Below are 26,465 nucleotides of genomic sequence, written 5' to 3' on the forward strand. Positions count from 1 at the left end.
TAGAAAAAAAATACTCCCCTGGACTCGCTGTAATTCTTGTGCCCTGCACCAAATTACAGCGCTGCGCCTATTAGCCAGACTCTCCTTATTACCAATGGCTTTCAGGGTCAGCGGTCACACCGGCAGAGGTGTCCGAGCTGATTAACAGCCGGAGCGGGCGTGTGTGTGAGCGTGAGCGTGTGTGTGTGAGCATGAGCGTGAGCGGGCCGGGGCGCCGGATTCCAACAGTGCAAACATATTCTCCTCGCCGAGCCTATGTCACTCTGCTTGTGTGTGATTGTATGTGAGTGTGTGTATGTGTTTTGTTCTCACCCATGTGTGACATCACCTTTTCCCTCGTTCTGTTTATTGTGCCAGCAGCGACCGCACGATACTGGAGTCTATTTCAAGGCTGCGCGGCATGCATACAGAGGATGTATGATGCAGTCAGGTCTCCATGCTTACAGATGGAGGCCTGAGACGGGACCTGGACCCAGAAGGGATCTCCACCCCCCCAAAACCTGAACCTGAATCTGTATAGAGGAATGCATTTGTGCGAGAGTGTGTGTGTGTGTGTGTGTGTGTGTGCAGAGTGAAGAGGATACCGCTCCTTTGCCTCGTGCTTCATACTGTAAACTCCCATCGAGTCAATTACTGTGGCAGACTCTTTAACCGCCGCGGCCACTTACTGTAAGTGCACGTTGAGACAATTGGGTTATGACATGTCCTGCTGTAAAAAACGCTTTGAAAAACATCCAGCCGGCACGAGAGGATTCTGAAAACCCAGCTCCGATAAATCAAGCGGGCTGAGGAGGATGCGGGGAGACGAGGAGTTAGGAGGCGTTTGTGCAGCGTCTTTGAACTCAGCGTGCGGCCGCTCGGCATCGATCGGCTGTAAAAACAATTTGGAGCGATCCATTCAAATGTTTTTATTTTGATGAGGAAACGCTCTGACTGCTGAGATGTTGACTTTAGTAATAGGTATTAAAAATGTGTTGACCCAAGTGTTCATCAATCGGTGGGAGGGGTGGAGCTTCATTTCTGCCTCCTCGGGAACAAAAGTGGTGCTGACTTCACATTTATCGGTGTCGCAAACTAGAAAAATGCGTCTTAGCAAAACAAACAGACAGACGTATGGATGAACTAAGCTGCACCCGCATCCATTCTCATTATGTCAGAGCGGGGGAGCGAGGAGAGAAAGGAGGGAGGACATGGAAGGGTAGATAAGAGAGGAGAAGAGAAAGGGAAGAAGTCTCTCCTTTAGTGGTTTGCGGGTGGGTGTTGTCGTCCCCAGAGTGTATGTGAGTCTGCATGCTAACTGCCGCTCTGCACATCTGCACCTCACTGTGTGTTTGGGAACGAGCGCAACAACAACTCCTCCTCCTCCTCTGGGTTTCCCCTCTTTACTTTCACCCCTTCGGCCCACAGATTGATGTTTTTCTTCCTATTGATTCTCAGAAATTTGCGCGAGAGACCGTAAACAAAAGAATTCCTATTAAATCCGATACAAATAAACATAATTAGCAGGCGCTTGTTGGGCTGGAGTGTGCTCAGAATATCAGGCGATTCGTCCCGACAGGCGGCCCCGGCTGGATATCGAGCGCTCCCCCTCCGCTCCTGATGTAGATTTGTCAGGGCGATTCAACAATAATTAGATTTCTATTGAACCTGAAACGAAAGAGAAAACCTAAAAGTGAAACCTTATGTTATTCCTCAATCTCCCCCGGTGGCACTTTTATGCTCTTATGACTGATCTATACAGCTTAAGCCTCATTCGACGGAGAGACAACTACACGCTGAGCAAGAGACCGGAGCTAAGAAGGTTTGATAGCTTTCGGAACAGTTTGCTCAAAGCATTTTCATTTAACTGTATTTTGCAGAGCGTCGCCGCCCCCTCTATAGGGTCATATTGGCTTACAATGCTCTGCAACTGTGAGTAAATATAAGCCCGTGTATTAGATTTGGGGGTCTGAGATGAAATCTAATTTCTGCCAGCTCAGTGAGAGAGATTGCTTGCCGATACACATCCACACATCCAAGGCCACATCTGGCAGGGCCCCATCAAATATACATGAGCCCCGGGAGATCACGATACGGCTGCAGACGCATTATTTCCTGGAGTCAACAATACATCCCCGCTGCTTGTAAGTCTTTGCTATTTTGACATTTACTTTGATATTTTCCAACTTCGCCCAAGATAAGTGTGGCGCGACACCAATCTGCCGCAATTGCACGTGTCAAAGTCTCGCTTGGCGGACAATCGCAAGGACGGCGTTTAAGATAGGCGCGTGGTAATGAAAGCCTCTCAGCAATAAAACAAACAGATCGCTTGGCTGATATTGAGATGTGACAGTTAATTCCAGTCAAGCCGACTGATAACAGAACAATGTCACAAACCATAATGGGCCAGTAATTAATATCAATTGCCGAGTCTCCATTTGGAACGCTAATGTATCACATTGAACTCTGGACCAGACCGCAAACGTCTGGCGTGGCGTCCGGCTCCTCTGCACGCCGCATGTCCCTCACCAACACACACACACACCTCTCACTACACCACTTCAACCATCTCAGCATCTCTACCTGTCAAGCTGTGAAAAGGCCAAACTCGTGGCGGCGGACCGTCTCTTCACCACCTCAATACCCTAAATCGTGTTTTTGCGGCTCACAGAGGAGCGGCAGTTCAGGGAGTAGAACCTAGAGTGACAGGTCAAGGTCCCGGTACAAGGACAGAGCGGCGTGAGCGGCTCTATGCTGGGGGCCGACGCCTCCCCTGCACAGACACCCGTTCACTGCTTATGAGTGTATCTGTGTGTGTGAGCGCGTAGTCGCTCCTGTCATTCTGTTTGCTGATGTTGTGTGTCCTTACGCATGTCCACATCTGCTTTGTGTTGAACTTCTCCTCCAGCTCTCCTAGGAGAAGACGCCGCCTTAACGCCTCGCCGACCGCACTTCAAGTATCAGACTTTTACATTCAAAGCGGCTGTAGGCGGTGGAAGAGAGATAATAAAGGGGGAGAAAAAACATCATGGTCGTGTCAGAGTGCAGTTTTCTTTGCTGTGTTTTTGTTGTTTCTTCCATGGTAACACGCTTTTCACCGCAATCTGTCAATTTCCCATCTTCCTTTGTCTCCTCGTCTCTCCGTTGTGTCTCTTGCTGTCAGAGCCAGTAGGCACACAGCTGCAGCCACATGAGATCTCCTGGCGTGGGTGTGTGTCAATTTGCATGTACACACGTGAGTCTCTATGTGTGTGTGTGTGTGTGTGTGTGTATGTATGTGTGTGTGCATTTATGTTTGCATATGTGTGGAGCTGAGCTGAGCGGATCTGAGCTTATTGGCTTTAACCTGCAACGACAGTCGGAGCGTCTCATGGGATGAGACCTGCGCGGCTACAGCTGTGTGTGTCTGTGTGTGTGTGTGCTCATAATGTACCTGCTTGGGAAGTACTGATGTGACTCTGGGAAAATGAATGACTGTGAGCGTGCGTGTGTGTGTGTGTGTGTGTGTGTGTGTGTGTGTGTGTGTGTGTGTGTGTGTGTGTGTGTGAGTTAGAGTGCTTGTCTGTTGGGCCGTATCACATCCACACTCTGGCACGCTCTACTTTCTCAATGTCAATCCAACACGTATTCAGCAGCAACTAACGTCACAACATTTGACACATATCTCACCGACGGACATTCTTTCCCACAATGCACTGAGACTGGCAGCGGTGAAACAACTGCCAATACTACACCGTGCATCATTCCGGGCTTCCATCCCAGTAAGTGGGAATGACAGTTTGCAACAGAAAGATGGGGGATTTATAATCTGTTAAGTTGGAGCTGTTGCTATGACTGCCACCTGTTTAAATGTGTCTGTTTATGAATAAATAAATAAGTAAGAGAATCATGACGACATGCGGGGTCACACAGGAGAAACAGCCATCATACACATCATCCTTATGTAGATGGGGAGCTGCTTTAGAGGAGAGAGAGGGCAGTGCAGTGCCCCCTAGAGGGCCATCCTGCTTCCTTTGGCTGCGTCGGCAAAGATTCTGCAAATTTGCACCTTAGAACTACAAACAGGCTCGCGGCCAGAATGAGGGACGCTTCCAAGATCAAAGCTTAGAGACTTCCTGTCCACAGAAACGCACAACTATGAATCACAGGTTAGAAGCTCAACTCTGCTACTCCAGAAAGCCTTTACGTGACAGATGTGTGTGTGGCTGCTCGACGTATATCTGCGTACTTACTCACTCGCGTCTCTCTAAACGGGCGACTTCCTCTTGTTAAGATGACAAAGCGCCGCCGTTCTCAAATGTTTGCCTATTTTGAATTTGAATCAAACAAACCCTCTGCAGCTAGGGTTGTAATTTGGCTCGTGAGGATGTGGCGACGTTTTGGATCCGCGTGTAGCTGAGCTGCTCCCCTCGCTGCACGCCATCAGATATGCACCGTGCCGCTCCGATGTCGCAGTTTTCCATCGTCCTCACTGGCTTCATCAGTTTTGACACACAGAAATAGACTTGTGCTTTTGGGCTCCTGACAAATTAAAGCAGCACAATCTACACCGTTTGAATAATTTAACACCATACCGCTTGGGGGAAATTTACACAGAAAGAAAAAAGAAAAATACTCTGCTACTCTCTCTCTCTCTCTCTCTCTCTCTCTCTCCCTCTCACTCTCTCCCCTTCTCTCTCCCTCTCTCTCCCTCTCTCTCTCTGGCGTTGTGAGTGCTAAAGGTATCGTCTGCCTGTCCTCCGGGACTTTGTAATCTTGTATCTTTCAGTATCTCTGCAAGTGTCTTGGCTGGTCACAAAATACAAAGCGTCGGATGAGAGAGGGAGACGGAGGAAGACAAGGGGATGGAGGGGGGAAGAGAAGGGAGGGGGGGTGAAGGCTGAACGATCAGATATTGCTGGTGGCTGTCTGTTGTCTCCGAGGACAACGCCGGGTAACGCCGTCTTTCCCAGGGGGGTTGCAGAGAGAAAGGTGGAGATAGGCGGGACATGTAGTTGATCCACAGAGGGAAGGTCTGTTCTATATCCAGCTTTAATGGAGGCCGGAGGGAGAGGAGGGCCGCAGGAAGCCGGCGGTGCGGCAGCGGAGTGGCGCTGTTTCCCGTCGAGCCTCCCTCCCCTCTCCTAATGAGCTTTCTATTATCAGCTGGGGGACGGGTAGAGGCAGTTAGGCATACGGCGAAGGCTGGCTAACAATGCGAGTGGTTAGCTAAACAGCTGTTCTGTCTCCGCTGCCACCTCCCATTCCCGGCTAATGAAGCCCTCACCGATGAGACGCGAGTCCCGGGACATGCAGGAGGAACAGCCAGCGGATACCCAGGCGAGGATCTCGGCCAGCTCGCAGGCCTCGTGGACGAGTCTGTGCGGAGGAGCTACGTCCGCCGCGAAACCCAGGCGCCAATTAGATCCTGGCTGTAAGGGGACGCCTGGCGCACGTTTTTCGACAGCGCAGACATTTGTACGAGTCTCACTGTGCCGTTCGTTCTGCAGCTCCGTGTTCTCAGGATGGAAAACACACAGATCATCCTGATTATTTATTGCGAAATCCTCAGGATGCATCCCCGCGTGTCTTTATCCACTACAGTGCGAGCGCTGTTCACAGTCGTGGGCATCGATCAAGATTAGCGGCGTGCCATCTGGGTTTTGTCAGAGATGTGAAATACTGCAGAGAACAAACAAACATCCTCCTCCAAAAAACAGCCTTCACTCAAACTAGTTTGCGGGAGCGTCGGCGTCCATCAGGAAGCGGCGCTGGTCTGGATTTATACGGCGAGTCTGTTAGAGTCGCTCCGGCCTAACGAGGGCTCGGGACGCCTTTCGGAGTGATCCCTGGATTAAGATCGAACGTGAAGGCGTGTGAGGTGACTTTAGAAGCCTCAGCTGAAAGCATCAGCCGCTCCTGTGCTGACCACTGGACAGCACCAGGGGCAACAATGGGTTCTTCAAGTCCACCGTCACTCACAGCAACAACCAGCTGCACATCCACATACACACACACACTCTAACAACTTCTCAGCAATTCCTTTCCTGTTCAATCTTCTGTTGTGTGACTGTTAAAGCAGGTAGTCAGTATCTTTCACTGTTTTACTGCTAAGTGACTCCATTCTCTGATCCGCTTCTACACCAGAACACAAAGTACGGGCATAACAAAAGCTACAAACGATCAGAATAATCAATCCCACGCCTCAGACTGACAGCTTTTCAATGCATCCTAGCTGTTTTGCACTTCTCTGTCTTGTCAAAGCGTTAAATTCCAAAGAGCTACATCGCTTTCTTCCCGGAATTTCCAGTTTTGAGATCCGCAAGAAAGTCTCCGCATCTCATCGGATGCTCAGTCTGGACTCGGATGCTACGAGTTCCCAATGCAAGAGAAGGAAATGTCCTCAAGTGGTGAAATAGTGAGCTGGCAAACCGTTCTCCTACAGTGGCATTTGATTTGGTGTGTCACAGTCTTTTAGCACTGGGATGGATCTATAGCTTGTGTTACCACCCTGAGCTCAAAATCTATTGCTGCCTCGCAGCCCCGAGAGCTAAAGATTTAGTCTTTTTTGTCAAGTTGCACAATGTCGACCCTTTTATAGTAGAAGTTGGAGCCAGTCAGCATGTTTCCCTGACGTTCCACTCATTGGGGATTTCATTCTGCTCAGACTATGCAAATTTCACAGCTAGGGCTAATACACTCGCATTGCCCCGGATTGAGTGTCTTTGCTTGCACGTGCACATGCTCCTTTACACACACACACGCGCGCACACACGCACACACACAGAGGCTGCAGACAGTTACAGCATGGCCATTAAATCACTGATAGGAGTACAGATGGCGTACATGAGCTTCAATCTTCGCATGATGTGTTTACAGCGTCTGACCGAGCGAATCGTAAAGAGTTTGCCCCGCGGTGTAAAAAAGTAACCGGTGTGGTGTTTTCTTATGCAAAACCTCTTATCAGTCGATGCAAATACACAGCAACACACTCCGTCTATAACCGGCGCAAACACATTTTTTGAGCGGCTGCAATAATAAAGTGTAAATCAACAGTGTGCGTCTGTGTGTAGGTGATACATTTAGACCACAATTACAGGGAACAGGGAGTTCTCGCTTTGCTGTGTTAGAAGAAGTCTGCAACTGCGGGTGATGTCATCAAAATAAGTCTATAAATCACATTTTTCCCCCCAATCTCTCCGCAGCAGCCAGTGTGTTGCTCCTGCAGAAGCATGGAGCTCATTTCTCTAAACGCTGTTAAACAGATGTAGGATCGCTGCGCACGCTAACCCGGCTAAACACAGGGCTGAGCTGTCAACAACAACAAGTAAACACACTGCGCTCTCGGTCATCTCCAAAGGGCAAAGTTCAGCTAATTACACCGCCGTCGCTGCCAGGGAAACAACGGAAAGCGGCGGTCCATTCGATAACAGCCGCGCATCGAGCCGGCCCTGTTGCTTAGCGCGCCGATAATTTACACCGCGTGCGGAAAAAAGCTGAAGGATAATCGGAGGAGAGACGAGTTAAGATGGCAGACAGTAACGACCAAAAGATGGACGTGATAGCGGCGGGGAAATAGTGGGAGTGGTGGTGGAAACTGGGCCAGCGTGTGTGTGTGTGTGTGTGTGGAACGACGGGGAATAAAAGGGAGGGCGAGAGGGAGAGAAGGTGTGAGAGGAGGAGGGAGGTCAGTAGAGATGTGGAGATGGGCGGAGGAGGCGGAGGGAGAGATGAGCCCCAGTGCTCAGCTGTCAGTGCTTCCTCTGCAGGTGGGGCAGGAGGAGTGCCAAGTCTCTCTCTCTCTCTCTCTCCCTCTCCCTCTCTCCATCTCTCTCTCCCTCTCTTCCACTCACACAGACACCCATGCATCGCTCTATAATGGATGCTTTACACTGGTGCCAGAGAGAGAGGGAGAGAGAAAGAGAGAGAGAGAGAGACAGAGAGAGAGAGAGAGAGAAAACGAGAGAGAGAGAGAGAAAACGAGAGAGAGAGAGAGAGAGAGAGAGATGGAGAGAGAGATTGGGTGGGTAGTGGAAAAAGAAAGAAGCTGCTATGAGAAAATGTCTGAGAGGCTGGAGGAGCGGGGGAGTCATGGCGAGGGTAGCAAGCAGACAGACTGACAGACAGACAGACAGACAGACGCAAAGTCATTAGACCAATCAAGGGAGGAAAGGGGCGAGACAGTCTGGGAGCAAAGTGATGCTGCTGCTATCTGTGTGACTGATCTAAAGGCTGATAACCTCAAAGAGAACAGAAGCTGCACTCATCCTTCCCTCGCCACCGCCGCCGCCGCCGCCAATGTCCATTACGCTACGTATGAACGCGCCCTCGACAATGATTTATCAAGATCGTGATTCATCGATGGCGTTCCGCCTGAAGCGACGGACTCGCCAGCGCCCTCACTGGGGGAATTACGGGTCATCAACAGCTGACACGCTCTGTAGTCGCCTCGTTCATCAGCTCCCGTTAGCTTCCAAAGGCCTATTTCGCCCGTACGTCGTCGGATGAGTCTCGACGTATCATCGGGGGGGAAAAACATCGGCCAGACTGCTGGTGTGTGTGTCAAATGTGGCTCGTTCGTAGAGTTGTGCGTATCGACGTTGTACGAGTCTCTTTGAGCTATTGCAGACTTCCTCTCACATCTATAACTCCCTCTCCTTTACAGGCCCAACTGCCTCCTGCCAGCAGAGACGGACGGATGGCCGAGCTGCCTGAATGAACCGCCTTCACTTTTTTTCTGAGCCATTCATCAATTCTTCATTCGTCCGCTTCTCGCTTCTCGCCGGGGATAGGTAGAGCGCCGCTCGTCTGATGGACAGCCCAGCGGGAGATCATTTTGTGGAGAGCCAGCTTTGAATGTCCATCCAGCCTCACTGGAGTCGTCCCTGCTGCAATAACACAGCCGCACCTGTTATTCTGCAGGGCTTCCTGTCTTTCTTCTCCTGCTCAATGCAACTTTGGCTTCATTTCGTCTTAGCAAACGTGTGGGTCGCAGAGAGAGAGAGAGAGAGAGAGAGAGAGAGAGAGAGAGAGAGAGAGAGAGAGAGAGAGAGAAAGACATTTGCCTTCTAAATTAGGCCAATTTCAATTTCTTTCAAATTGAAAACATACTAATACCTTTTACTGGGTTAGTAATCCTCCATGTTTGCTTTGTAAAAATAAAGCAATTTGTCTCCTTTGTCCAAAGTCAAAGGCATTGCTGTTCAAAGAGCGAAATGGCACATAGGCCACTTGTTTGCTTCTTTCCACACAAGGTCTCGATATATGGCAGACAACAAAGAGGAGTAGTCAGCGTAAATAAATACGAGCCTTCCTGCCCCGCAGAGACGCCATCCCATCGGTTTAATTATCGTTCTTGTCAATCGAGGTGGAAGAATACGGCACCTGACAAGGCGCGGCATCGGCCTCCTCTCGTCTTCCATACAGGCCTCCTTTTCACACCCTGAGATGCACAGACACCCTTCAGCATAACATCAAATCAAAACCTGGAAATGGAGCCATTCTGTTACCCTAAACACGCCGATAACTTTACACTGTTGAACCGCTGAATGGCTTTGACGCCTCAGAAATGGCTTCTATTGAACTTTCAACAATTGTCCCCGCTTTTCTCAAGCACATTCCATTTGCACAACAATGGCAGCTGCTCCTTGTATGAATAACATCCCCGGGCTGTGGTTTGTGGTTATATGCAGCTACCTTTTCCCCGTGACATTATCGCACCCGTACTCGCGAAGGGCCTATTTTTCATTTGATGCTCAGGATCCACCGCTAATGGACGGACGGCCGGACACCCGATCCCCACAGAAACCAGGCAGACGACGCAGACGGCAGATGGGTAGCAGCTCGAGTGAGTGAGACCTCAGAGCGCTGACATTATAAGGGTGGGGGTGGGGCTGTGCGGGGCCTGTTGGGCATTCCGGGAGGAGAACGTCCCAGGGGTCTCGTTTCTGAGAGGAAACCCGCACGTGTCATTTTCAAAGGTCAAAGCCAGATGTAACATTACAGTTAAGGCGCTGATGTATGGCGCAAACGCACACAGCCTGCATGCATATGACCTGCTGGCCTTCCTTCTCCTCTCTGGAGCACAGGGTAAATGGAGGAGGCGTTTTCATTACGGTGAGATTACGTGTGGGTATCTGGAGGAAAAGCAACAACCTCAGCAACATCCGCACATCACATTACCGCAGCATTTACTGCATGTATCTGTGTTGTGTTGTTGCCTCAAAGGACGGCGAAAAGCCCGCGTGTACGTGTCAAGTGATTGTCAGAGGTTAGGCGCTCGTGGCAACAGCGGTATAGAATCATACGACGACATCGCCGTATCAGCGTGATTGACGTGGGCAGATTGATGCGAGAAGCAATAAACAATGCTGTCAGTCTGGTTTCCTTCCCGCACACGTCCACCAGTTAAATACACGCCAGGAGCAGCGCAGTCGTCATGTACAATTATTTGCGAATCGAAATCAGTACGGCGCCATGACAACCAAATTTGTTCCGTCCTGGAAACAGGAGAGGAAATGGTTCACAATGTGGTACAAAGGAAAGAAAAACCTAAAGAAAAAATGAAAAAATGGAATGAAGCAGAGGGGGTGGAAGTCACAAAATGTTGAGAATAAAAAAGCTGTTTGGTGAAAGGAAAATTAATTTCATAAATATCCTTCATTTTCTTAATAAAGACGATTGATTGAATGAAAAAATTAAGGTAAAATTGAAGAATTCTCTGTGAAACTCTCATTTGGAGAGGACAAAAGATCAAAGGCAATGAATGACTTGATTGAATTCCACAAATATCTAGCATTCATTACAACATTTAACCTCCAGAACTCAGAGAAACGAATGATATGGGAGGAATCTTCTTGAAGGTGAAGCTCAGCTGTGGCCTCCTCATCTCGCTCAGTAACCCATAGCTACAACGCGCCTGTGTGAAGCCTGTGAGAGTGACGCATTCCATACACAGACGGACCAACGCGTCATTCTCTCCTAAATGAACTCTGCGGGGGAAATGTGTTGACCCTCATCTCATTACTAGTGTATTGATGTACTTCTATCAGTCTATCTTCTCCAGCAGAAGGTCCAAACTTCAGGTGTGCAGAAGTCCATCAGCCCCTCATCAGCTCCAGCTTTCCTGATGTGTGTGTGTGGAGGTTCGGGGCACTGAAAGCTTATTTTTCCCGGCCATGGAGCCTTCAGATAATTTGTCCAGTCAGAACAAAGCCACTGACTGGACATGGTCGACCACACTTGATTATAAAGAAAAGGCACTCTGTGTCTAAGGGACAATGAATGTAATCATTGCATCACACTGCAGGCACTCTAATGGAAGCCTTAGATTCTCATCCTATCAACTATAGGAAATTGCTTAGTAATAGACCAGTTCCTCCGACTGCGGCATCACACAGGAACTTTGCATGACTGAATGAATCAGATTCTTCTTCTTCCTCCAATGGAACGTGTCCATTAATAACTTATTTTGTCACGTTTGCTTAGAGAGGAAAAAGCTCTCCCTTCCTGATCCTCACACGTCCTCACACCCGACAAAGCACACTTTCTCTCACTATCCTTCACACTGAAATGGATTCTTACTCTTTGCTGAGAGCACAGCACCTGTCACGCTGCTCTTTCAGAGCTCACAGTTCAAGAGGCTTCAGTGTTTTCTAGATGATGCCGTGTATTAAAAGGCCTTGGTTCTCATTGCACCGCCGTAATAAAACCCCAGCATTTAACATGCACATTTACGGTTCTCAATAACCCAGAAGTCTTAATAAAAATGAAAGCTGACATTGGCATGAGAGATCCTCCACACTAGTTGTCTTTAATGTCCAAGACGTTCCATTAAAAGCGGAGCACTTCCTCAGAAGCAGAGCTTTTAGCCTGATTGCTTACAGGAAGAGAAAAAAAGAAACCCAACGACCTTCACCGCCTCCACAACTAGCCCTTCCCCCACGCGTACACAGGAGCGTGCACGCATGTTAGGGCAGCAGCTGGGATTCGTGCACAGATATCCAGCGTGCGTACTGTAAGTTTGTGCACAGAGACACATGCTGCATCTTCACCGCGATAAGCTGAGCGTAACATGCCTGAGTCGTTAGCTACTTGGTATTCTGTCGGTGTGCAGCCAAGCCGGCTCACCTCTGTATCATCCAGATTTGCCAGAAAAGGGGAAAAAAACAAATCTGCAAGTTCCATCACTCCCTGTGAGATGGCAGGTGGATAATAACATACAGGATTAGCTAATGTCCTCGCTTTTGAACTTCTTCAGCCATTTTCTGTCTGAAACAAAGAAACAGACGACAGAGGAGAGATTTCCCTCTGCGGGAACTCAACTGTTGAGCTACATTTAATAGGCTGGTCAAAAAACTCTCCCGCTGAGAGAGACTGTGCTTTTAATGACCATTCTGCTTCCAAAGTCTCAGATGTGCAGCTAGATTACGTGCCACACAGTCGACAAGACAGCCATCTTATTAATAGCAACACACCACACATGCTGCAGACTCGGCAGCCGATCCTGGAGAGAGAGAGGGAGAGAGAGAGAGAGAGAGAGAGAGAGAGAGAGAGAGAGAGAGAGAGAGAGAGAGAGAGAGAGAGAGAGAGAGAGAGGGGGACAAAGAGAGAGACACGCAGGCACGAGGAAAGAGCGCGTGTCCCTCGCACACTTTTACAGTGTGTGAAGGCAGGGAGACAGATGGATGCTGCGAGGGTGAGATTAGATGGAGGCGGCCGCGGAGGGACGGCGCTCTCAAATCCGGCCGTCACGAGAGGATGTCCAGGCCAGCCTCCGCGTGAACCAGAAGGGGGAGGATCTGGGTGATAGATTGTAACCCTGCGAGCGCCGCTCTCGGGCACGCCCACATTCAGACGCCACCCAGGCCAGGCCACGGGAGCAGGCAATCACAGAGAGGGGCCGCAGGGCTGGGATGATATAGGAGGAACCAGCTTATTAAATAGGCTTCAGGAGGAGCACAGAGCATCTGAAGTAAGTTGTCACTCTGCCACCAACAGGCATAAAAGGAGTGCCTGCCAGATAGAAAGTCTCTGCACTGTAGGCAGTGATGACAGACTGTGTACAGTAAGAGCGGGAATACTGTCATTAAATACAGCAACACACCAGGGAGATCCAGAACAGTGTGTCAATGCTGATTTCCTTTATTTCTAAGCTGGGCCTTGTTATCCCGCGTCTCAGCAGCAGGTGAAAGAAAATATTTGTGTGTTTGTGTGTGTGTGTGTTTGTGTGGCTGGCTGTACATATACTGTATGTGTGTTTATTTGTGTGTGTTTGGGTGCGTGCAGACATATGAATCCTTTTCCCTTTGCCATCACATCCTCCCCGACTGAAACTCTGCAGCAGAAATTGCACGTCCCACCTCCGCCGTGACAACACTGCCTCTATTTCTGGAGACGGCGTGTGAGTAATAGATTTGCATTCTTATTCTTAGGGCGAGTCAGAATCATGAGACGGGGGAGGAGCGACCACGCATTGTTTACAGTCTCGTGTCTGACTTAATTCCTATTCAGAGTGTAAAGTAGGAAACTCAATATAGGGCCCAACATTCTGCTGACACGGAGAGGAAATCGTTAGACAAATCCATTACGTGACGCCACCTGAAACCAGGTGTGCAAACGCCACGGCGTGGGATTGATTTGATTATGGACTTTTGCTCCCTCAATCTTCTCCGCTATGCAGATCCGCGCACTTGGAATTCTTTGTTGTTTACGGCGTCGTCACGGCAACCGAGCCATCCCACCACTTTTCGTTTCAATCCCCTTAAGACCACAGGAGAGGGAGAGGGAGGAGGGGGGGGGGGGGGGGGTAGAGTGGAGAGGAGGTTGTGAAAGCAGGTGCAGAGAGAGAGAGAGACAGAGAGAGATGCCGCTTCACTTGGATTTCCTGTCACATCCTGCAGCCCACTCCAGCCCTAAACTTTATATAATTATAACAATCTGAGCTCTGAGAGAGACTGTGTGAAATCTGAATGCCATTGGTAACATTTGAACATTCGCAGCGAGAGTCCTGGCGTGATAGGATGCTTCCTGTTTCAATTTCCGAGGATCCCTCAAGTTTTACTTTGCTCTTCTCTTTCTCCCTCCCATCAGTGGGGTATACATTTCCATTCAGGGGGGAAAAAAAACAGACCCGGTAATATCCAATTTACGGGGGAAGGCAGAGGAGATGGTTTCACTGGCAGTATAATAACATGCTACATGGAGCGTAGCATTATGGAGTATGAATAAAAAAGGCATTTATGGTAAAAATTCAATCCAAAAGCAGTCATAATTCATCAGAGGAAATCTAGGCAATTAGTAACACTTTAATGCAAATTGGAGAACGCAAAACACATCGCAAATCCTCCCGACGCCGTAATGGGGGAGGGAAGACGTGCAGCACAAAGTGACCTCTTTCAAATGCACGGTGGTCCACACATCTGAAACGCAACAACAAAGATTCCACCCTGCTTGGAGAGTAGAAAGCGATTTGTGAGCGTGTGTGTGTATCTCTGTATATGTGTGTGTGTGTGGAGTCAATTATGGCCATTAATAGTTTCACACATCTACAACAAAGACAAATCTTCTAGCCAGACGCAGGAGTCGTTTCTTTTAATGAGATGCGGTGCCGTGTAACGTAAAAGCCCTGTGTTCTATCTGCAGTCATGTGTGTCCAAAGTGACGTGTCTGCAGCTTGTTTACACGCCATGCAAGAGTGACAACCTGCGGCGAGGAGAGTGGCTAAGATTTCTCATTTGGAGTATTACCCACATGTACACAATGCGGACAGATGTAAACACCCTTCAATATCCTGATGGCTCGTCACAGATACATCACCGCTGTCAATTAGGTGGGAAACAACAGGCGGCTTTAATACGTGACGGATGAATACGTGACTGACTGTAATAACTCTGGGTTAATGATGATGCGGTGTCCATTTGGCTCCGCAGGATGCAATTTGGAGACTGACATTGTTTTATGGTTCTCCACGCAGCGGCTCGTCCGCAGGAGCTCGGGAGCTTCCTCCAAGAACTCACCTACCACGGCGGGGTTCCATCTTAACTCAATGATGCATTAGAGGAGCTTTATGAGGGATGTTGATTGCGTGTCCGGGTTAAGCACGCACGCTGTACTTGCTGGGACAGACACGGGCCAACACGGGCCAACACGGGCGGTAAATCAAGCCGCAGCTGCATTAGACGAGCCGGCAGATAAACATCATTCTTCACGGGCATTAGGAAGGACCGGGGCTATCCTGTCTCTCCGCGCTGTCCCTTCTTACCTTCTTACAAATAAAACACAACACCCACATGTTTCATTTTCAGATTGAGACAAATGTTGCACATCTGCAAAGCAGCGGGACGTCAGGCGCTCACCGCAGAGCGCGCTGGTGGAAATGCGGGACGGCAGAACAAACCGCCATGTGGTGTCTGTGCATTTTAGAAGCTTCCACGCTGGACTTAATGGTTCATATTTTCTCTTTTTACCTGTCGCCTGTAGCAACGCGCCCACACCAAGGCAGCCCCTTATGCTGCTTTGACACTTTGTTACACCTTCGCTGGTCTGAAAGCAACCTGAGATGCGTGCGAAGACTAAACGCTGCACTAGACTTTCCATTTCAGAGAATAGTAAACATGAAAATAAAGAATGTAAATGCAAACACCTGCTAATTAGTTGGTACATGGTGCAAAGACAGACTACATGGAAGATAAATAACTCACACGCTCATCACTTCCTAATGCCAAGCTGTCTAGCACATCAGGAGGCACAGGTTGCACAGCTGTACACACACATTCCCGTTTACCTTCAGAGTGGTGGGAGAGCGTGAGCAGGCTGACGCAGGAAGCCCCGATTCCGGAGCCGAACACGGTGATGCGGTTGGAGTCGCCGCCGAAGAAGCCGATGTTCTCGCTGATCCACCTCAAAGCCTGGATCTGGTCCAGGAGGCCGTAGTTACCTTTAGCAGCCTGGTCACCGGTACTTAGAAAGCCTATAACACACACAAACACACACAAATACAGATTAATAAGGAGTTACAGAAAGATCAGACGACAGGAAGCCAACCAAACTCGAAAATGAATGAAGATAATGAGAAATAAATCACATTTGACCAAATAAGAATCTGGTTGTCCACATATCTACAACATCACAGACGGCAGATAAGAAATGGAAAACTAATTTTCCACGTGCCCCTGCGACACAAAAGGTGATGTGCAGAGAGCGACCTCATCCCAGTTTGGTATGGACGCCATCACACTGCAGGACAGCAGCGGTGAGATCGTGACTTATTGGATGACACTGCTGTTGGTAAAATAGGAGCGTGTGTGACCACATGTCATCTGCACCTTATGGGAAATCAATGCCATGTCTCCCAGGGTGAACACCCATCATCAGATGTATTGAGCAGCACCTAATGAAAATCTGACAAATCCATGAAAACTTCAGGGATGGACAGAGGCCAGGAAGTGATAAGAAAGACAATCATTTGCAAAACCTCCTCATCGTTGGTGACCTGGTTATCACCTGACTTCCCTCCTTCAATGCTGAATAATTACAATCAACACGCATCACATCAAGCTGAGTTCCCGGCCGTGTCTCTGTAATCGGCTATAATATCCAGAGTTGGACAGTGAGTCTCTCCTGGGGACACCAGAGCTCATGTTAACACTCCACCCTCTCCCAGCAGCTCTCCAGGGCCTGGGCCCCGCTGAATGATGGGTAATCAAGAGTCACGCGAGAAAGATCAAAGTCAAGAAACCCCCTTAAGTCCCCACGGTGGACTCTGTGTCCATCAAACGCCTGGACCTGGACGTGAGGTGACAGCCGGGAGACACGCGTGGAATCCAAGCAAGCCGCCGCTTAGAAGCAACATTGACGGACATTTCCAGAAGTAACAAATCTGTTGGAGGTGAAGGCGTGCGAGACTCCGCTGTTCAATATAGTGATGCTCCTTCAACATCTCAGCGTCGTTTCCTACATCTATTTCATGGTCTGTGCCTCCACATAATGATAAGCACTCTGTGTTTTAAGTCCTGTGGGGAAACAGAATAGTTTTTACAACGGCAACGGCGAAAGAAAGAGACAAGTGACGTCAACCAGTGAGAGCTTTGTCAGCGCGCGGATGATTTACTTTAGACAACAGAGATTAGAAAGCAGCTGCTCGGGTTCATTATGAGGTTATGTTGCATATGTATAGAGATCATTTCATTTCGGTGTTTGAGCTGCAGACTAACAGAGGCCGCGACCTCCTGGTCCGTGCCGACAGCGTGCGCTGGCTTCATCTGAGTGCCTGTTGGTGGCGACATGCAGGGCGGGCGAGTGAAAGGCGAAGCCCTGATTATCGATAGGGGAGAGGCAGCGGCACAGGGAGAGTGACGCAATGACAAATGGATCAACAGATGGTCTCCCTTCAGACGCATCCCAGAGGAGGAGGGGGCAGCAGGGGCACACAAGGAGAGGGAGAGAGAGGGAGGGAGAGAGAGAGAGATGAGGGTTGTGCTCATCATCACTAAAGGACAACAGTTTTTGCAGCCCTCTCTGGGGTGCTGGGTCGAGTGGAGACGTGACTCGCCCAGAATCAACCTCATTTACCAAGCGGATCGCACACGGGTTAGCAAATGTGAGAACACCTGCGTGTAAAATGGCCTCCGTGTTACTGTTACCCTAATTAAGAAGATATAGCGAATATGATGAATTAAATGTGGTAACATGAGGCGTAATCAAACGGCCACATGTAAATGATGGAGGCTGGGCTGTCCTGGCCGGCAGAATAAACACATCTGAAGGCTTCTAGACGTCATTCTGCTCCTGTGTTGAGCCGCGGCGCTCCCTCTGCCTCTTTAAATGAATCTGGTCATTAAAATGTAGAAGGTGGAATCCAATATCTTAGACAACAAGACACGCCGCGGGCGCCATTTAAAAATACATCTAATATAGCTGCTGGTTATGTTTTAATTGGAAAGGTGGCGGCGAGTATTTTCTTTGGAAAGCAATTAAGATAGCAAAGTAATTGTTTTTATGCATGGTTATTTCCGTTTTTACTTTTGCGGAAGACCATTGTGTTTTCGCCGGCGCTCTTTACATTTTTTACATTCCAGGGCCGTGACTTGCCAACCTGTGCAACCCCGCCGGGCTCTGTTTGCTCCCCTCAGATATGAAGTAAATATGACTGTATACTCCAATAATTAATATTCTGTACCTTTAATTTTCTTCTCCAGTATCTTAAATGTTTGATCCCGGGCTGATCTGGGCTGCGTGGGCTTTGGCTGCACATGGACCCTGATGAGCACCAACATTATGGGCTCACAGCTCACAGCTCACACCTACACACGTCCTTGGGAGTGTTGGCTGCAGGTCAGAACTTCTAATATTTCATTGGGTTTGTTTAAATGCGTTTGACATTCCTGGATGATGATACATGTACGTGCTGCATTCAAGTGTTATGTAACAAAATGTATGAAATGTGGGACGTTTTGCCTATAAATGAGTCACAATAACTAAAAATTAAGATAGGAATTAGATGTGAAAAGGGGAAATTCTGTCATTGTTTAGCGTTCTGCAGTCTCGTCCGACATGAATGCATGTATAAAGTTGGATAGAAAGGTTATCTTAATTACAACTCTTGCTTGGAATAATGTGAGGAAACTGAGCTTTTCAATCTTGTCTCAATAGCTGAAACAAAGAGCTCCAAATATGGAGCCTAACCTGCCTACACACATCAGCCTGACATCCACATGAGAGTTGTGTTTTTTTATTCCCCAGAAACAAAGTGTATGAGGTAATCACAGTGATTCTGTGCTCTTTCTCTCCATGTTAGAGCTGTAATTTGTCCCCGACTGATTACATGATGCGTCTTTGCATTTCAAAGCCGTTTTTGTCCGACGCTGACATGCTGCTATTTCAGTGTATGGACATCCATGCGGCGGTTCATTCTCCGTGTTGCAGCAACAGAGAAAGAGATTTGTTATGTCAGTCACGTCTCCGACACGACCCCGCCGCTGACCTCAGCCAGGTCAGGCTGCACATGTACGCAGTGTCCTTGTCACACAGAAACGCTGTCGCCGTGGGAAACGACCCCGCCTTAGCAAACTTCTGGGGCGGCCGGGTGAGTTCATGTATACAGAGTTAATGTAATGACACCGTCCTGCTGCCGTCACGCTTCAGCTTCATCCACCAGGCCGGGAGGAATACTGCTCTCGTTTCAGATCACTTCCTGCCCTTGTGTGTGTGTGTGTGTTTCCCACCTGTCTGACCATAAGCCCCGCCCCTGATTAGCCTCACCTGGCCTGATTAGCCTCACCTGGCCTGATTAGCTGCACCTGTCCTGATTAACTTCACCTGTCCTGATCGGCTGCACCTGTCCCTCGTTATCCTTGTGCCACTTCCTGTTTGTCAAGCCTTCCAGCAACCTTCCTCGTGTCTAATGTTCCTGTTTGTTCAATCTTTGCTCGTTTCCCTGAACCTTGACAGATCTCTCTGACTGATTACCTGGGTATTGAACCTATTTTGGCAAGTAAAGACTGTTTTTTTGAGTCAAGTTCCTGTCTGGGAGTCTCAGTGTTATTGAGTCTTTTGGCCTGTGGTTACTGCAGCTGCAAAGTACCACGTGTACAAACTGCATTAGCTGAATGTCACAGAGAGACCCCCCAAGTAAATAAATAAATAGATAAATAAATAAATAAACAGGGCCAGCATGAACGTGATGCCACATAATGCATTTCCCCGCAGTGGTCATCTGTTATCAATATGTGGAACATCACTATCTGGGTGTAAACTGAAGGTCTCCTCAGTCCAGCTGAGCCGTGGCGGTGATGGGCAGCGATTTCCTTTAGCCGCGTCTCTCGGCATTGATAGCGTCCTATTGATTATGATTTAAATGTCTGTTTCCCATACAGTAGGCGATAAGTCACAACGTAGCGGAAAGAGGTGACGATAATGATCGCTCCGGCCCCGAGACGTCTCTCTTAGCCCTCGTCTCACAGATAATGGAATGTGTGTAAAGTAATGGCAGGGGGTGGGACGGGGTGAGGGGAGGGCAAAAGCTTGTTATTGAGCTAAAGAGCGGGCTTACACAGGCACAGATGGAGGGAGCGGATAGGGAGGAGTGGAGGGGAAGAGGAGGAGGAGTGGAGGGAAGTGGACGAGGATAACAGCAGTGACGTAATGGAGGGAGAGTTTTTTGGCTTTTCTGCGCGGGTCTCTCAATTTTACTTAGGGGGGTTTCTGCTCCTTATTCCTCCTCCCTCTCATCCTCTCTCTCTCCCTTTGTGGGTGCTGGTTAACAAGGCTGTCTGTGTCCAAACTCTCTTTTGGTACCACCCCCGCCCCCCCCTCTCATCTCCCTCTTACCCTCTTTCCCTCTCGCTCTCTCTCTATCTTTTTCCTCTTCTCTTCTCTGGGGAAATAAAGGCCCACACAGTCGCAGCCTTGACAGCCTCCCCTAAGAATCCCCCCCCCCCCCCCCCCCCCCACCCACTACAAAAGAGCTTCAACTTCCCCCCCAGCCAGGCCTGAGCTGAATGGGAGCCTCAGGGGTGTGGATGGGAGGGAGGGGGAGGGGGAGGGGGGGGCCACCCTCCCTCCACACAGCCACATAAAGGGCCTGTGTGTCAGGCTCACGATGAGCAGGGGGACATACCCAGCAGTTCATCCTCCACACAGGGACTCATTCCCACAAGATTTTTCATTCGCAGATTTCAGCATGCTGGAAACACACACACACACACACACACACACACACACACACACACACACACACACGCTCATCCACACCCACCCCACACACACACATATGCACACAAATGTCTGTGTAAAGGGAAAGAGGCAGAGGGGTGGTGAGGGGGCAGGAGGGAGGCGTGGGCCTGAATAAAGGTGACTGCCACTTGGATCGCCGTACAGCTCCTGTTTACAGCTCACTGACCAATGGCATGGCTGATCAGATCGGAGAACAGGGAGAGAGGGAGGGAAAGAGAGAGAGAGAGAGGGAAAGAGAGAGAGGGCTAGCATACACAAGAAAGGCCCTTTATGGCCGCCTGAACACTGAAGGCCTATTTACTAACCACCACATCCTTGTTTCCGGTGCAAGAGAAAATACACACTTAGAAGTCATACACACAAGGACACACACACACACACACACACACACACACACACACACACAGAAGGAGGGAGAGAAAGAGAGAGAGAGAGAAAGGATCCGTGATTGTTGCTTCTACAAATTACTAGTTCCATACGAATGACTGTCATAATTGTGGAAATGCAGTGAAAAGGAATTTATGCATGAGGCCTTGATTCCTGTTGGCCTCAGCATGAATCTGTAATTATCAAAAGTTCAGCTCGTCTGGAATAGCGTCAAAGTTATTTGATGTCGTGCTAAATTAAAACTTAAATAATGGAGCTTTACTGGTATGCCAGCACGAGCAGCCAAACATGCTGTGCAGTGACGCATCACACACACTGAGCCGCTGTAACGGAATATAAGGCTGATCTGAGCGCAGGACCCTCACAAACACACAAAGGGGCTGGATGGGAAACGGGTCGCGTGTTGGCGGTGGTGCACGTGGCAGCTGTCCGGCTGTCCTGTATGAGACTTCAGGGCGGCTTAATCTGATCTGTGGTCAGGCGACACTCGTCAAAGAGCTCCGGGACAACAGAAGGACCTGGCAGCGACTACAAAATGACCCGTTTGCATATGCACGACCCCCCCGTGCGTCTGAGCGCCACTCAATCTAACACGTATTGGGCGACATTGCTGCTGCCTGCGCTCGGTTTGGTGTCTCGTCTTCTCCCATGATCCTCCTGTCTTTCTCTCTTCTCGCCATCTCTTTCTCTTCTCCATCTCTGCCTCTGCATGTTTTTCACTACCTTGCACCTCTCTCTCTTTCTCTCCCACCCACCCACCCTCCCTCTCCCACCGCGTATCCTTCCCGCATCTTTCCTTGGGCGAGTTGTACAGGCTGTCTCATCAAAGAGACAGGGAAAGGCTTTTACATTAAGGAGAGGTTTGCATCTCACAGCTGGTGCGGAGGTGGACCTGCACACTCTCGCAGAAGGAGAGGGAGGTGTTGGAACGTCACACCTGCAGGGTTCAGCGGTTGCTTTTGGTTCCACTTGGAAGAACATGCATTGTGAAGATGAGACTTCAAGAAAACATTTCCTATGATTAAAGCGTTTTCTTTTTTTTTTTGGTTGTTGTGATTTTTCTTCCAAATGAAACAATGAACGCAGTGTGTTCTGCTTTCTGTAGCAGGACGCCGGTTCAGAGTCACTCCATTTGAAAAATGACATCAAGCCGTCCTGGGCGATGTCATTTGTGGGCGTGGTGAGGAAGTGTAGCGCCGCCGTCGCCGCCGCCGCCGCCGCCGCCGCCGCCGCCTCCTCCGCCGCTCTGGGAGGTTGGAGCTGTGATATCATAGAGGAGATCAGAGCGCGGCTTATCAAAGCACATCAGTGTAATGGAGTAACAGAGGTAAGGTCAACATTTAGAGGATGTTCAAAGCCCATCTCCTTCTTCCTCCCCTGGTGTGAGTCGTTCTGAAAGCTCGCTAAAATAAGCTCAGTTTTGGTCGAACCATTCTCACGGGAACTTTAGAGTTTTCCTCTCCAACTGCAGAATTTTGCCTTCTCATGCTTCGAAAAACCAGAGGAACATTTGTTCAAATCAAGCAACTGCGATATTTTAGTTTAAACATCTGTTTGGGTCCCTAATGTGTCGTGGATGAATGATGCTTTGGGTAAAACATCTTTGGCCGGCTTTACTCCTCCGAAAAGTGCAAGGACAATTTATGTGTAGAACAATTAGGGAAGTTTATGCTTGTTTGTGTGAACGGTTTGGCACTGTGCTCCCCGTGTGTGTGCGTGTGTGTGTGTATTAGAAAGTAAATGGGAGCGAGTGAAGAGGAGCTCGTCCCAAAGTGTGTGAGAGTATATATTTGTTTGCGTGTGTGTGTGTGTGTAGGTCTACGGTGTAGAGCCAGTGCTTGAGGTGGGGGTGTGTGTGTGGGTGGGAGGGGCGCGGGGGCTGTATCCAGCACGGCGAGGGAGGTATGGATATTAATCACCAGGAGGAGCATGGTGCTGTGGCGCCAGGCGGAGATGGATGGGGTGTGAGTGCAGTGATGTCACCCTGACAAATGGACCGGCCACGTTGGCTGAGACTCGCACATCGCCTCTCATTTCAATTAGTTCCTCACAGCAACCCACCTAACCCACAATCTGCAGGTTGCACACGCACAAACACGTACACTTTGGCCACAAACACCCCCGTCGGTGCCCCAAACCCTATCAGAGGCTTCTAACAAGGCCGGCACAACACCATGCAGCACCTTCAATTAATCTCGCTCAATTATGACACTTCTAATCCCCGTAGCCGATCATTACCGTTCATTATTCTCAGATACGCGCCGGAAAGGTCTCTGGCCTGTGTGCTAGTTAGCGAGGCCTGGCAGTGATGCTGGGTGTGTTTATGAACTAAACACCGTGTGCCGCTCGTGTATTTCCCCACATCGATTTGACGAAGTGCCACAACGACGTCAACGTGACCCGGTCCTCTGAGTCCGTGCTCACAGCCTGCATTTAATCTCTGATGTGGAAAAAGGTACAATATCTCCGGCAGCCGTCACAGAGAGCCGCAGCTCTGACAGGCGCAGGTATAAAGAGTCTCACCCTCACCCCGGCCTTGTTCTGAAAAGCCTGACACCACTAACTAATGGTTCCTGGTCTTTTTTTCTCAAACATCTGACACCACTAACTGGAGGTGCTGAGCCCAGTTTTAAACTCCAACACGTCCACGGTGAACTTTGCCACTTCACTCAACTGTAGACGTTCCTCCCTCCCGGCGCTCCGTGCCGGTGTAGACCCTTAATCTCCATACTCCTCCTCCTTCAGCACCTTCTTCCTTTCCATATCCTCCTGCGCTTTCTGAACTTCCTGATCTCCATCACTCTCTCTCTCTCTCTCTGTGGCTTTGCTGTGATCCTCCTTTTCTTTCCTCCACACCGCAGAAGGATGTTGAAAGAGGATCCACTCGGCTGCGAGCGAGGACGGGACAGGTCGAGTTTCAACCTCGGCTGCTGCGAGCCTAAGTTGGGGGTTCGTCTTATCAGAGCCTCCGGGAGAGGGGTGGGGTTAACATCAGAGGTCGGTATCGCTTCATCCGCCCGTGAAAGCGCGAGGAGGTGAAAGGTGACGATATGCTTCATCTGCCACAACGCTTTCCGACTTACAGACAGCTTTAATACACTTTTTTTTTAACTCAACCGTTGGTGAAAAGCCTGCCGTCTTAGCGGGGGGAGTGAGTGTGTGTCTTCTTTCCTTGGAAATCTCAGAGTGGGTGGAAGTGGGTAGATGTTTTGAACAGGAATCTTGTGTCTTCTGTAGTCTCCGGGGTTATTTTGGTCAGACTCTCCAGCAGGCACTCCAGCTCGAGCATTCTGCCGCCTTAATTCCAGACGTAAAGCGAGGCGCGAGAGTTGCCCAGAGACTTCGCTCGCTGTGTCGCAGCATTAATTAGAACGCTCGATATCAACACTTAGCACATTTTAAAGTCATTTTAAAGGCTGTCCAAAGTCTGGAGACGGAGAAAAACAATAAAGCACTCCACTGTGTATTATACAGCCGCTCTGTAATTGCAGATGCTCTACAGGGGGACGATTTCGTGAATTGTGATCGAAGTGATACAATATACTCCAAAAATAATACAGACTATACAACTATATATCGTTCAAACCGTCTAATCTTTAGCACCAGCTGCGGAAAATGAGGCGATGGCCCAATGGAACGACTCTGGGAGGATCTGTAGGAGTGTTTGGTTTGGTATTGATCGGCGTGTTCGATACACTGATGTCGACACTTGGATTGTCTTTTGGTTTCACAGGAACAGGAAAGCACCAGGTTAGTACATATGCAGAATTTATTACCCGCTACCTTGTGAGGGTGCTTGTCTTGTCTTGCTTGGCTTGGCAGATTCTTTTGTTGATGAAACACGCCTGTTCTCACACCCTGAGAACAGTGGGAAATGAAAAATGGATGAAAAGCTTTTGATACTGGTGTGTGTGTGTGTGTGTGTGTGTGTGTGTGTGTGTGTGTGCGTGTATGATTACCATAACACTTCTACAGCGGGCAGGGGGGGAGTGTGCCTATCATGTTTTGTTCATATAACACAAAGGTGATACACTGTAGAGTGAAAGACACTTGTGCCCATGTGCAATAATATTTGTTTTACTTCTTTCTTCCCCTTTTTTGAAATTGCTCCGTCCACCTCCCCCTCCCGCCGCCCCCCCCCCCCCCCCCATCAGTAACGGCCTCCTTGTTCGAGCGGCTGACGCGATTCCTTTTTCATTTCACTTTGCAGTTCCTCCTTTTAATCTACCCGCACTAAAAGAACTGGGTCCCGGCAACAACAGAAAGGTTAGATCTCGCTTTCTGTTTCATCTCGGCTCCCTGTGATCCCCAGAGACGTCTCGTGGCGCTCGCCTGCGCTGCGTGGCGATAGGAGATTGTGCCAGGCCTCTGTTTGTTTGGCTCCCTCTCCCCCTCATCCCTCCTCCCCCTCCTCCACCCACCACCACTCATCGTGCTGAAATCTGCCCGACAGTTTCAGGCAGCGCGGCTCAGGAGCCACCGTCAGATAAAATGTCACCGCGGCTTTGTTCCGAGCCGTCTATAGGCGGGTCCAGACGCACTGTACACCTGAGAGACCCAAAGGCCAGAGCGCGGAGCGAGAGAAGGAGAAAGCAAATGAAAGGGTGGTGTTAAGGGAGGATATCATGTGAATATTTCCGCCGCCTGTGCCGTCACTGCGGTATGTTAACGTTTCATCATCTCAGATCGTCCGCATTGATGGAATATTAGATTATATCAGAGGTGTTAACCTTAGAGCGACATGATTAAACCCTGAATAAATCATCGTTATGGTTCAAAGATTCACTAATTCTGCGTCACTCTGTGGCTCCATTTACACCTTACATGAAAAAAAGTGTTCTTGCCCTCTGGAAGCTGCCGGCGCTCTGATTGAATATGGTTAAGCAGCTCTGTAGGCTATCAGAGCTTCTGTTTCTGTGGAGGAGTTTCATCAATCTTAAAAAATAATGAATATCTTTTTCTTTTTAAATTGTATTTATTTTTCTCCTGTGTTTTCACTCGTTTGCCTTCCAGGAGCTTCTACTCGAGTCACAACACTTATTCAACATAACTTTATTAATCAGGCAGGATGGGGCCGCTGTTTTGAAGTTGTTGGTGTTTTTTGTTTGGTTAAATGTCCGGAATGTGTCCCAGGAGTGTGTACTAATTACATGTGTGTGTGTGTGTGTGTGTGTGTGTGTGTGTGGTCTGGGAAGATTGGATTCTGTCACAGTGCATTCTGTGCAGGTTAACCCCTCGCATGAACATTTGTTTTTCCTTCTGGGTAGTTAGAGTGGACTGAATGACTGGATGAACGCTCTACTATCCTTTAACCTAACAGCTTTTGAGACTCAAACCCATCTCCAGTCAAACCCGACCACGTCTCTCTGAACGGCAGACCCAGCTCC

General features: G+C 49.1%; 1 protein-coding gene across 7 annotated transcripts in view; it reads right to left on the reverse strand.

Moving 5' to 3' along the window:
- Nucleotides 1–26,465, reverse strand: part of nlgn3a (neuroligin 3a) — a 77,588-nt gene that overhangs the window by 18,071 nt on the left and 33,052 nt on the right. For all 7 annotated transcript variants that reach the window (XM_076162871.1, XM_076162877.1, XM_076162874.1 and 4 more), the window contains one exon: nt 15,743–15,928. In XM_076162871.1, coding sequence (XP_076018986.1) covers nt 15,743–15,928 — 186 coding nt within the window. The remainder of the gene's footprint in view (nt 1–15,742; nt 15,929–26,465) is intronic.

Source organism: Genypterus blacodes, unplaced genomic scaffold (genome assembly GCF_046128005.1).
Source record: "Genypterus blacodes isolate CSIRO-AG114 ecotype Tasmania unplaced genomic scaffold, CSIRO-AGI_Gbla_v1 ptg000128l_1, whole genome shotgun sequence".
NCBI lineage: Eukaryota > Metazoa > Chordata > Actinopteri > Ophidiiformes > Ophidiidae > Genypterus > Genypterus blacodes.